Below are 13,500 nucleotides of genomic sequence, written 5' to 3' on the forward strand. Positions count from 1 at the left end.
TCATTTTTCCCTCTTCCAGGAGAAATATATGCATTAATGTTTCCAGAGTAGTGGGCACGTATAGAATATTGCTATTTGGTCCCCGGTGTTGGCAATCTGGTATTTTCAACCTTGAGCGCCAGCCTACCAAGCAACAGAAAACTCTCGTTCTGGGACTTTGGGGCAAATACTCATTTTTACAGAAACTGTTTAAAACATCAGGGATTAAACACCTCTCTCCCTCTCTCTTTCCTCCCTTCCGACCCCCCCGCAACCACATCCTCCCTCTCTGGCATGAATTCTTCTGACTTCCAAATATGCATCCCAAGGCAGAGGTAGTTATAGCTTGAAGTGTCAGCTTTGAGCTGCTCCAAGCATCTCTTTGGCAAAAAGCAAGCGGAAGTGATTGAGAAATCCCTCCAGGCACTGGTGCTTCCCCTCGAGTCCACGACAGCCCCCTCGCACTCCTCCCCACCTCCCTCCCGCCCCCGCCCCGTGCCCATATCTCTAAACCCGGAGGCAGTCGGGGGTGCCTAAGTCCCCGCCTCCTCTCGCTGCCCAGAGCGGCTCTTAACCTTTTTTGGGCCCGAGACGTACAGAAAGCTATGGACCTTCTCGCGATGGGGACGGAGGTTGGGAAAAGCACAGCTTTAAAGCTTTGCGAAACTTTCAGGAGACCATGGATTTGAAACACACCACGAACTGCAAAATAAGAACCCCAACTCTAAACCTCTTGGCTTGAGGCGATTAAACCGAGAGCGGAGCTCCGATGCCAAATCTCGTCCCTAGTGAGAAAGTGTAGGAAGGGAAGGCGCTCCTGCGCTGGGCCACTTTCACTTGTAAGAAACCAAAAGAAGCGGGTAGTCAGGGACGGAAATTCATAAAGGGGGACAGAGAAGAGGGAGGGATGGGGACAGCAGAGAAAACGAAAAGGAAAGGGGGAGACGCGGGAACTAGGGAGGGAGGGGGGGAAGAGACCACAAGGGGGGGACAGAGACAGAGCGGCACAGAGACACAGGGCGAGGGAGAGAGATTCGGAAGCGAGAGAGGAGACGGGAGAGAGACAGACTGGGAGCGCCCGGAAAGGGAGAGAACTGTCTCCGCTCTCCCGCCCCAGGGCAGGGAGTCTCAGGAAAGCCCGTCCCGGTGTGGTGGCGGGACCGCAATGGGCTGCCCCAGCGCTCCCGGCGCCTCTGGGAGCACGAGTCCCGCACGGGCGGCCGAGCAGCGGACTCGATCTGGGAGGAGGCGGTCCCCGCTCCCTCCGCTTTCTCCTCCCCTCTCCTCCTAGAGGCGGGGACCTGGGTACTTGAGCAGCGGAGGACCCGCGGCCCCCCCACACGCCTCCGCCCCCCAGCCCCCCATTCAAGAAGCCGCTCCGCTATCCCCGCCAGCACAGGGCGCCCGGCGCGCCTCGGAGCGCACGTTCCGCGCCTTCTCCTGCCCGCTCCCTGGACATTATGCGGCCGAGCAGCCGAGCCCCAGTCCTCCTCCTCCTCCTCCTCCGGCTCCTCCTGCGGCCCGAGCGGCTCAGCTCTCGGCAGGCGGCGGCGTTGCTCAGCCGAGCGCAGACGGGACCCTCGCCGCGAGACCTCAGCGACTCCTAAAGTCAAAAGTTGGCGGCGGGCGCCGGGCTCCGAGCGCTCTCCGCGGCCGCTGCCTAGCGTCGCCGCCGCAGCCGCCAAAGAGGACAGGACGGAGGGGGGAGTGGGGGCGGCGGGGGAGGGGTGGGGAGCACCATGCAGTTTGTATCCTGGGCCACACTGCTAACGCTCCTAGTGCGGGACCTGGCCGAGACGGGGAGCCCAGACGCCGCGGCGGCCGTGCGCAGGGACAGGCTGCACCCGAGGCAAGGTAACGAGGCTCGGCCACCGGGACCCCTCCGCCCCTGTCGCCAGCTCCCCAGCCTCCGTGTCCGACAGCGGGCACCCCGCAACGGAGGCCTCTCTCTCTCTCTCTCTCTCTCTCTCTCTCTCTCTTATCCTTTTCCTAGAAAGAATGGTCTCCCACTTTGCAGCCTCTCCCTTCTTTAGGTCATTCCCAGCCTATTTCTAGAGAGAGACACTGTGGAACGAACTTTGTCGTCCCCCCCTTCTTTTAGCCGGATCTTTTCCTTCCCCACCCCAGGCCCCAAACTAGAGTTACTTAGTAACTGGGGGCACCCCATCGTGGCGTGTTTTATTTTATGCAGGGTATTTGTCAGGATCTGTAATCATGTTATGTGTTTTGACTTATTCATTGGCTGGCTCCGACAGCGCCTAACACTGTTCCTGGCACATAGTAGGTGTTCAGCAAATATTTGTCCAGTGACTGAAGGCGAAGGGATTGACTCAAATGGGGTGGGGAGGAGGGAGAAGCTGGAAAATAACTCAGGACGAAACCGCCCACTTCATTTTTAAATTAAAACTTGCGGAAAATTGAATTATTGGTTCATGTGCCTCTGCTTCTCTCTGCAGTGAAACTATTAGAGACTCTGAGCGAATACGAAATCGCGTCTCCCATCCGAGTGAACGCTCTCGGAGAACCCTTTCCCACGAACGTACACTTCAAAAGAAGGCGACGGAGCCTTAACTCTGCCTCTGACCCCTGGCCTGCCTTCGCCTCCTCCTCTTCCTCCGCTACCTACACCCAAGCGCATTACCGCCTCTCCGCCTTCGGCCAGCAATTTCTATTTAATCTCACCGCCCATGCCGGATTTATCGCTCCGATGTTCACTGTCACCCTCCTCGGGGCACCCGGGGTGAACCAGACAAAGTTTTATTCTGAGGAGGAAGCGGAACTCAAGCACTGTTTCTACAAAGGCCATGTCAATACCAAGTCCGAGCACACGGCCGTCATCAGCCTCTGCTCAGGAATGGTAAGTGGACGCGCACCCCTCCCCTGCCCTCTCGCCTCCTCATCAGCTTCTAGGAGACTTAATTGCTCTCTCGCCTAAGACCCTCACTGCGCCGTCTCTGCTCTGGCGTTAAGTATCAGCTACAAACTTGTTTGCGTTCCTACGCTTTGGGTGGCTACACCGGTGAGTGCGCGAGAGGAGCGCACGCATTCGCCCCCGGGGGGTTCTGGATGGTTCGGAGCTTTCTAGGGTCCGAATTCGACTCAGCTGAGTGTTGCCCCACACCGGTAGGTGGCTGGGAAGTCGGTTTCCAAACTCGGAGGGAGTTGTCCTTCCTTGCTGCAAACTCGGCCGCCTAGGAGCCGAGCAGCTGAGCGCCGGGAGAACCCGACTCCTTATTGGCGCGTCTTGAGTCGGGGGTGTGGGCTGAGAATCCCCAGCCACGGGTATGGGGAGTTTCTTCCGTGTGTCTTGGAGGGCGCTGCGTAATCTACAGTCCCCACGTTCTCTCAGGGCCTTTTTTCACGCGCCAGGAACCCTGAGGCTGAACTGGATTGACAGGGAACAGGTCCCGTCCCAGGGACGGAAGGGTGGGCCAAGGGCTCAGGGGGCGGGGAATGGGGCGGAGCCTTCCCTGGACGCTTTGCATTAGGGAGGAAACTGGGAATGGGGGTGCGGCGCGGTGCGACTCTGCACCCTGCTGGTGGGGTGGCCCCAAGAAGCAGAAATACTGGGAGAGAGCTTGGAGAGGCTGCCGGGAGGAGGTTTCAGTTCTTCTGGGATTTCCACCACCCACGGGGTGACAGAGAATCAGAAAAGAGAGCCTTCGGCGCGCGTTTCCCTGGAGAGGGAAGGCGAGAGGGCGGGGCGGCCACCTCTCTGCGCAGCAAAATACGCACTTAGCAGGGGATCCAAGTTGATACCCCTACCCCCTGCTTAGTTACGCCCCCCCGCCCCACTTGCCCTCCAAGGTATCCTCCCTCTCCACTCTTGATATTTGAGGACCCGCTGTAAGGTTCTGACCCGAGCAAGAGCTGTTCTAGGACTTTCCCAAGCGACGTGCGTTTCTGCCTCGCGCTGTGACGCAGAAACTATCGCGGGTCAGACTCTCCCAGCGCACGGGCGCTCTTCGCCGTGCGCCCCCGTGATACGATTATTTTTCCCCAGAGCATCCATTAACTCCCCGTCGTTACCTTTTCCAAGTGAGAGCTTGGAATACTTACCCGGGGCTCTTGGCTGCCCCCTCCACGGGCTGCTATGAGTGGCTCCAGAGTCCCGCATCTGGATGTCTCATCTATCTCCGCTGCTCAGCCGAAGGGTCAGGTGGGGAGCGAGGCAAGCTTGAAGACTCGGACGGGGGGACGGTTAGCCCGCTGGGATGCGAGGACGAAGATGAACGCCTTTAGCCCCCAGCAAAGCTCCCAGAGCCGCCGTGCTTTGTTGACAGGGTTTGGGGGTGGGCGGAGACGGCAGTTAGGCGAAGGGGAGGGGGTGCTGCAGTGAGTCACCACTGCCCCAAGACGCCTGGAATCTTTGTGTTCTTAGCAAGGTTGGGGTTTGGGTGGGCACAAGTCAGGTGCCGGAACCCAGGGCATCAGAGTGTCCCCAAGTCCCAGGGTTGTAACCCACAATTCCAGAACCTTACTGATAGGGCTACGTGTGTACGTCAAGTTTGTAAACAGCCTTTACTCCTCCTCCGTCCCCGCCTCCACACCCCGCTGAGTGGCCCCAGCCGTGGTATGTTTTACTGCGCAGGACCTTAGTTTCTATTGGCAATTTTAGGTGGTAACTCGCACGTGTTAACTGCGGAGTCGTAACTCTCTCAGGGAACGGAGGGCCGGGACTTCAAAAGGACTGTCTAGACCTTGAGGAGTCCGTTTATATTGCGTTTAATTTGCGATCTGGCCCTTTTTTGGGGGGATGGGGGGGCAAGGTCTGGCATACATATGAAAAATATGCGAGCTGGCTGTTTCTATCTTCAGGGACGAATCTAGCTCCAAAACCCTTGCCCCTTTGTCTTCCTCCTGGAATTTATCTTTCTTCCCAAGATGCCCCCTTACCGTTTCAGTACTAATAGTATCCTGACGTTCCTCGTGGCCCACACAGGAAACCTTCCTGGAAATCTTTCACTCTTCAGAGTGAGTCATGCCAACCTTACCCCCTCCTGTCACCCCACCGGTCAGTTACTAGTTTCCCTGAATTCCCTCTCAGATGCGTTTCTCACCTGTTCTGAACATCCCTATTATGACTCTAGACCTCTTTCTCTCTCTCTCCCTCTGTCGTTAGGACTGACATCTAAGAAATATTTCCATCTGGCTTCTTCTCTGGTCTTTTTTTTTTTAATCCCTGCCACACACTGCTAACAGATTAATGATGACAAGGCACAAGATCGCATGGCTACCCTGTTCGTTTACTTCACAGACCGCCCCACTGCCTAGTGAAAGACTGTGAACTCCTCCATCTGGCACTTCAGACCATTGACAGTGTACCTACCCTTGCACATCCACATGTCCAGTCTCATCTGTTAAGCTTTCCTTCGCAAATCCTGCGTTTCAGGCAACCTGCTCTCACTCATTTCTCTGCATTTCCCTCCCGTCCTAGTTCTACCTCATAGCCTTTGGATTTACTGGGTGATCTCACCCTGCTTCACATGCTCAAATCATGCCCTTCTTTCAAAGTGTAACTGAGGTATCTTGTTCCCCAGGAAACCTCTTCGTCGCCCTTCAGACTGCTGTCGTCTCTCCGTCTCCACTTTCATAGACTCTTACCTGCATCTCTCTTTGATGTTTAGTATGCTTTCCCTTGTAGTATGGTTCTTGGACCACGTGTTCTATCCCCTTTTCCTTGGCAGTAGGGTCAGCATCAATTCATTTCTCTCCCGTATTGGAGCCTTGTATATTATAAGCCCTTAGTACCTGTGTTTGAATAAATGGTCACCTTCCAAGAAAGGATTACTCTTCAGTCAAGCAATTGTTTTGTGAATCAGCCATAAAATTAATTTGACTTCATATAGATACTATTTTTTGAACTCTTACTGTGTGTCTTGTACTATAATAAATATTTTATATATGCATTATTTCATCTAAATCCTTACAACAGCCCAATCCTTGAAACAACCCATTTTGCTGATGAGGATACTGAGGCTTTGAGAGTTGGGGCCTTGCTGGAGGTTTCACAGCTAGTAAGTGACAGAGTTGGGGTTCCCACCCAGTCCTTCTGACCCGTACTCTTTCTTAACCATGGGCCAGAGAATGAATCTATGTTCTTAAAGAGAATTTCAAAGTTTTTGTTTGTTTGTTTTTAAAGGCACTAGACTAGAGTCAGGGTACCTGAGTTCTAGATTCACCATGGGTACTGTTCAGCTGCTTCTTTATCACTGAAGGGGATAAGCCAGTTCCTCCCTCTGGGCCTCAGTTTCCCCTTTCAGTAATCAGAGTTGCCAGATCTTCACCAGATGGGCTCCCAGATTCTTTCTCAGTATTTATAGCCTGTCTCTAGTAGCTTTCCCATGTTGTAGCCAGCTTCCTGCTCTGTGCTCAGAGAACACCAGAGTTGTATTTTGAAAATGGAGAGAGTGCCTGGGTGAAAATAAACTTGTTAAATCACTTCTTTTCTGGACACCTGTTACTCTCTCTCTTATTTTGACACCAGACAACACTAGAGCTGTCTTCTCTCTAAGTCAGTGGTTCATGAGCCACACGGAGAGCTTTTTAAAATATACGGATGTTAGTCGTCACCACTGGAAATTACAAATCTGCAGATATAGGGTGGCACCCCAAATCTAAATTTTTTTTCGACTTCCTAGGCAATTTTGACACTTAGCTCGGTTTGGGGACCCCCGTGTCTTAGCCAAGTGCTTGAAAACTTTATCATGCCTAAGAATTTTAAAATTTCAATTCCTGGGCCCTACCCCCAGATACTTTGATTCAGTAGATCAGATTTGGGGTGGAGTGCGATTATTTGAGTATCTAACTAACTCCTGGATGCTGCTGCTGCTGCTGACGTTCAAGGACGATCATTTCCCTGTGTCCAGGGCACAGTCAAAGGCCTCTGCCTTTTTGCCGCCACTGAGGGAAAAGGAACAATGGAGAAAGAAGAGCTTGATACTTGCCTTGAAACACTGCCCACTGGCATGGCATGGGAAACTTTTTAGTGTTCTTCTAATGTTCTGTTTGAGTGGTTCAACTTTGAACCACCATTTATCATTTGCAAAACTTGTTGGTACTTGGGAAGGGGAGGAGAAAGAGTTACCTTTTTCAAGGTGCTTAGAGTGATTGGCAAACGCAAATTGTATCCTGGTGGTTAGAGGCTAACCCTGCAACACCAAAAGCCACTCATGTGTTCTAAGTCCTTACAAGGTATCACTTTGCTAAGCACTTCACACGCATTATCTTATTAATCTGCACAATAAGTGACAGTAAGTATTTTTGTCCTTAATGGATAAACAAGGAAGCTGAAGCTCAGAGCAGTTAAGGAACTTGCCCAAGGTGGGTGGGTCAGTGGCAGTGCTGGGATTGGAACCTCTGGCAGCCTGACTGCAAAGTCTTATCCCATGTCACTCCCTATCGCCAAGGGAAGGGGCGGTAAGAGACTCGTGTGCCAGTGTCACGGGTGGCACCACCTTGAGTGCCTTGTGGTCAACATATGCTTTCTATTTTGAAGTCATAATAAGGCTTCCTTGGGTAGGCTTTTGCTTTTGGAGCTGATACTTGTCCCTCAGTTTCCAGGCTGTCTTAATGCACAGAAACACTCTCTTTCAACAGTCTGTAGGAGTGTATATAATTAGAACTTGAGCACCAAGGAAGGATTTCTCACAGACAGGTTTGGATAGCAGGTGCAATAAAGTAGAGTCCAGTCAAGTAGAGTATGGTGCTGATATGGCAGAGAGTGGGGGAAAAAACCAAAACAAACGAACAAAGAAAACAAGTGCTTCTCCAAATATGTCGGGAGGACTTTTCAGTTTAAGCAGCCCTCATGGGAAAGGGATTGGGTAACGGTGCCGTTCACTCGGCAACATTCCACTGCCCTTTTCCTCCCAGTGGCTGAGTTATATTAAATCAACCTCTCACCTCTCTTTATTTGCAGCTGGGCACATTCCGGTCCCACGATGGGGATTATTTTATTGAACCACTGCTGTCCATTGATGAGCAAGAAGGTGAAGAGGAACAAAACAAACCCCACGTGATCTATAGGCGCAGCAGCCCTCACAGAGCGCCCTCAACAGGAAGGCGTGCGTGTGACACCTCAGGTATTTGTTCTCCCCTCAGCAGAGACCCCCGCTGTGTGAGCTGGGTTAATTGCCAGGCTGCAAAGATGTAGCTCTTTCACAGGCCACAGAGCCCTACCGTTTACATTGTCTTGTGTTCAGTCTTCCAAGCCAGGTAGGTATATCCCCACTGTGTCGGTACAAATGTGGAAACTATGAAGAGGTTTAGTAACTTGTCCAAGGTCACACAGTGAGTAAGTGACAAATCCAGGATTGGAACTCAAAGAGCAGTGACTCCAGGCCCACTCCGGGCAGAGCTGCCTCTTTTGTTTAAGTTGCTTATGTTGAGGATTATGCTTTATGTCTCGAGGCTACTGTCGCCCGTATCCTCAATCAGCAAGTGCTTGTGTTTTCTTGCTGTGTTGGTGTTTTCCGTTCATTTGGACTTTTTTTTTTTTTTTTTTTTTTTTTTATTTTACAATGTAGCGTTATGAAAAAGTCCTAACAAATGCAACGTACAAAAGCTTCTATATGTTTATGGGAATTTTCCAATCAACTTCAGTTTAGTTAATGTTCCGTGGCTTCAGGAAGTATAGGAATGGAGCTGTGGGGTGCACTGTCAGGTGTCAGTGGAATGCGTCTATGCCCACCGTAGGTCTTCTTCCATCCTGGTCAGATTCTTTGAGGCTTGGTGCTGACACACTTGGCCCGTGTCAGGGGTATGTCCTCCGGGCACAGCGGACAGCTTATGCTTCTGTATGCTTCTCATTCTGCAGTCCTGAAGCACCCTGTCACTGTCTTTGAAGCCTTGTTACTTTCTTTCTGATGATAGTGTATCATTAGAAACCATCCATGCATTTGGCCCTGTGTTTTAGGGAGTTTGTTAAAATAACCATCTTTTTTATTCTTGGACTTCCTCTTTCTGAAAATTTATCCCTCTCCCTATTCTTCATTTTCAAAAGTTGCTATACCCCAAACTAAATAACTTCTCGGGGTCTTTCTGGCTTCTCCAAATAAGACCAAAATTCAAGACAAAGGGGGTTTTCCTAAAATGATCACGTGTTTCATCTTGTATCTGTATCAGGTTGTTGCGCTGTGACAGAGTGTGATGTCCTGTTCTCCCCTGGAATTATTACTTCTAAAGTGAATCCTTTAACAAGGGATGACATTGGCTGCTTATAACCTGGTATAGCCAAGTGGTAGCATATGGCATCGTTAAGTCTTTCGGCTTTATCCCATCCAGTCCTGTGTTCTTAACCACCAGGGCTAGATGGAACATAACTAAAATATTCTGTCAGTTAGACTCTCTACAGAGCCAAGGGGTGGAGGTGGGAGTCTGAGGGAGGGGTGTACTCAGAAACAATAGCCAGGGTGCCACGACTGCCAGCTGCTGGCAAGTTCAATGGCAAGACATTTATTACATCTTTTTGACCATGCCAGTAAGAATGTTGACCTTTACTTCTTGAATTCCGAAATCTGAAATAGCCAGTGCATATTTTATACATGTGTCTAAAACGTACATATATCATGTAATAAAAAGGAAATAATGTGATTCAAGAGAGGAAAAGTCTTTCTTAATACTATCATCCCCAAAATCCTCAGGGTTCACTCTTCAATTTAATTATCCAATTAAATAGACATTTGATTTTCTGGACTAGAGGACAAGTCATTGTCAAGTTCAGTTGAAAACGCAAAAAGGAGGGAATCTGAAAAAGTAAAGATTGAGGACAACAAAAGATGCCTTAATTTTTCAAAACAGCTTTATTTGGGTTCTAATTATTGGTGGGGGCCTTTGAGTGCCACCTTTCAAATCACCAGTGCCAACTTTTAGTTTTCTTTCTGGTTTTTGCTTGCCAGTGACCGATATGACAGGCCCTTCCTTCACCCCGTGTGATGAATCAGAAGCCTGGCAGTTTTGATTGGCTCTTTCAAAGGTTGCTGCTGGACTATGCCACTCTGGTTTCTCTCTTCCAGCTGCTTCTGCACCCCTTCTTTGAATTCAGATGCAGGCGGCTCAGAACAGTTGGAGAGAACTTTGGAATATGGCACAGTTCACCAGCAGCCATTAGAGGGATGGACCAGCAGGTCACAGAAACCTCCGAAACCAGGTAGCCTTGGCACAGGGAGTGAAAGCTGGTGGGGATGGGAGAAGTCCCTCTGGCCAGAGGGGAAAATATCCTCTCTGCAAATGTCAGTTCATTCAGCTTCAAGGATTTCCCCTACTAAGAGCAGCGGTTGGTAATCAGAGATAAACTTTAGAAGTACCCTGGGAGCCTCATGCAGAGTCCTTAAACAAACAAACAAACAAACACCTCTTGCAGGGAAGTGAAATAGAGCAAGAATCAGTGGGTTTACTAAGTACTCCAGGTGATGCAGAAGTTCAGCTAAATGTGAGAGTTCCCGCTAAAGTTGGCTTTAGGGCAGTAACCGCTATCCATAGCCAGTGCTCCCTTTGCCCTGGGCTTGGCTTTCTCCTTCACTGCTTTCCATCTTCTCTTCTCACAGGGTGATGAAACATTTGAGCTAGAGGAAACTAGCTCTAGGTGAACATGTTAATTCTACCCAGATGAGCAAAAACTGTAGGCCTGGGATGTTAAGTTACTTATTTCCAGGAGTGATACCCTATATATTCAACAAGAAACCATCAGAATTTGAGGTCACCCAAGCCTGCGAGCAGGCCCCTGGAAGCCCCCTGCTGAGCTAGGTGTAACCCTTTAGTTGCTGGATTATGCCAGTCTTCCCGGGATGGGGCACTGTGGCGGTGACACCTGTTTCCTATAGATGGAGTAGAAGTCTTGCTCCTTTCTGATTGTTGATGTATGTCTAATTTTCAAAAAAGATTCTGATAACTTTATCAAAAAGACACGTGTAGAAGGAATCTTATATAGTGAAAACTTCATGGGTTTAGAAAGGAGTCTACAACATAATTTATTCATTCATGTGTGCATTTATTCATTCAGCATGAGCTATTTATTGAGTAACTCCTCTGTACCGTGAGGATAAAACCAGGAACCATCTTTATTCCAGTTAGATGTGTGACCTCAAGCACGTTTAGAGCATAAAGTAAGAATAACATATACCTTCCAAGGGGGTAGTCAGGACTAAATGAGTATGAAACAGTGGAAGCTCCCGGGACAGATGGTAGACAATCCCTGAAAGGGAGATTTTTTTTTTAAAAAAGATTGTAAAAATAGAAATTAAAACACCATAGCCAGGGAAAGAAAACTCAAAATACCAAAACCCAAAGTTAATCAGATCTCTGTGGCTAAGCTTAGAGCTTCTTGGTTACCTGGTCATAGAGGGCCCATGAGGGACTTGCCCAAGGTCCCCCTGCCAGCGAGCAGCACGACTGAGAGCCCTTTCTGTCTGCATGTTTATTTGTACCTAATGCAGCATTTTGAAATTTTATTTCTTGCAACTTCCTCTTAGCCCATTGACTGTGTTTCTCTTATGCCCTCATTGGTTGTGTCTGTGTGTATGCATGCGGGCCGCTTGAGTGCGTCTGCATCGATTTGTGGTTTTCATCCTGTTGGTGGGTCCTTCAGAATTCAGGATGGAGTGTGGCGTGGCTTCTCTTCCTGACGGTGTGCCCTTGTGACTCGTCCCCTCCTACCCACTGGGTCCTCAGTTGAGGTCACTGAGGTGACTGCCTGCCCGCCCTGCACATCAGGGGGGCCTAGTGGTAGGCTCGTGGGAGCCGTTTGGGAGTGTTTGTTGCCTTTATAAGCCACTTACTGCTGATCCTTCGCATTGCATTTCCAGATGACACCCCAAGTTTTGTTTCACAGACACTCGCTCTTGGACCCTGGATCTTGCACAGGAGGATTTAGTTGTTTTCATTAGTGACAGAGACGTGTTTCCCAGCAGGTGAATGATGGGAAGGCAGGGGCGAAGGCCAACAGACGGCTGTTCTGCTTACCTGGGCCTAAAAGACAGTGTCTCTCCGTTACTAAAATGCCTCTCTCACCCTCCCATCTCAGCAAGGCTAGCTGTTTTGTTTTGTTTCTTTCATAAGGCATTTAAAAACTGTACACTTGTTGACTCATCAGTGTCACTTCTAAGGAAGTAATTGGACAATTGTGTACAGAGGTTTATGTGAGAATGCTCAGTCTGGTGGTGTTCAGTATAGCAGAAGGCTGGAAACAACCTAAGTGCCTTCGGTTGGAGGATAGATCAATGATTTATGAAGTCTGCATTTGATGGACTCCTATGCAGTCATCAAAAATGATGGCAGACAAATACAGAAACAGATATATTAAGTGAACACACAAGTGATGAAGTTGTACGTAGAGTATGAGCTCATTTTTTTTTTAATGATGGCGAAGCGTGTGGAGGAGCATATATGTATAAAGAAAAAAATCTGAAGCAACGTGCACAAAAATGTTAAAAGGGACTATTTCTTATTGGTAGGAACATAGGCAGTCCTTCCCTTTTTATTTTATATTTTTATGTAGTTTTTGCTGTGATTCTATAATAGTTTCATAATTTAAAAAATGCAGTCAAGAAAATGCAGTTAAAAAGAAATGGGGGTGGTGGCATGTAGTTATTTTGTAGCCCCGTGGCACTTGTCACCGGGGAGGAACAGCCAAGCCAAGATACCGTTGTTTTTGCCTTTGGAATGAGATAATCTCAATAACCCGGAAGATGAAATTCCTGCCTCGTGGCTACTTCTTTGGGATGCCAGCATTGGTCAAAGCTGAGGCTCCATCCTCACCCAGCTAAATTGCCCTGTGGCTGGCTGTTTGGCTAACCAACCGTAGGATTACGATGGGATTACCATGGCTTAGTCTCTCTTGGGCACTGGGGACTCTGCCCATCACCCCCATTAGAATGTACTGTCACTTCTTGGTTGGGCTCCCAAGGATGCGATCTCAAAGACTGGAAAATACAAGATGATGATTAAAGCCATCATTTTGGGGGCTCTTAGGATGCACCTGTGGAATCACTGTGCTACACACTTCCGTACATTGTCGTATGTAATTCATTCATCATTACTACAGGGTAGGTATTATTATCCTTATTTTATAGCTGAGAAAATTATAGCTCAGTGACGTGGAGCCACTGGTCCAAAGTCATACAGCTGGTAGGAAGTGGGCCTGACACTTGAACCCAGATCTGATTCCAGGGTGCTATGCTGTGAGCCAAACTTCACTGAAAACACAAATGGAAGCTGCCATGTAGAAAATCCTTTTTCACTTAAACTTTCAGAGCATCCCTTTTGACTTCTATATAATCTCATCGTTAATTAATACTAACAGTGGCTAATGTTTGTTGAGAGCCTATTGCATGGCAGGCACTGTTGCAAGTGCTTTACATGGATTATACTTAATCCTTACCTCAACCTTCATTTTTGCAGGTAAGAAAACAGAAGCATAGAAAGGTCCATAAGGGTTATAGAGCTCCTAAACATACCATTTTCCATAACCCTTTTGTCCTGGTCTAGTTAAAGGATTTTTTGGCCTGTCCCTTTGTTGATTCG

The 13,500-nt window shown here is 49.0% G+C and overlaps 1 protein-coding gene across 1 annotated transcript in view; it reads left to right on the forward strand.

Annotated features, from left to right (window-relative positions):
- Nucleotides 1-1,693: 1,693 nt before the first annotated feature.
- Nucleotides 1,694-13,500, forward strand: part of ADAMTS9 (ADAM metallopeptidase with thrombospondin type 1 motif 9) — a 172,673-nt gene continuing 160,866 nt past the window's right edge. Inside the window, exons 1-3 of the mRNA XM_007445670.1 lie at nt 1,694-1,833; nt 2,436-2,836; nt 7,901-8,063. Coding sequence (XP_007445732.1) covers nt 1,719-1,833; nt 2,436-2,836; nt 7,901-8,063 — 679 coding nt within the window. The 5' untranslated portion in view covers nt 1,694-1,718. The remainder of the gene's footprint in view (nt 1,834-2,435; nt 2,837-7,900; nt 8,064-13,500) is intronic.

This window comes from Lipotes vexillifer, unplaced genomic scaffold (assembly GCF_000442215.2).
Source record: "Lipotes vexillifer unplaced genomic scaffold, Lipotes_vexillifer_v1.1 scaffold239, whole genome shotgun sequence".
Taxonomy (NCBI): Eukaryota; Metazoa; Chordata; class Mammalia; order Artiodactyla; family Lipotidae; genus Lipotes; species Lipotes vexillifer.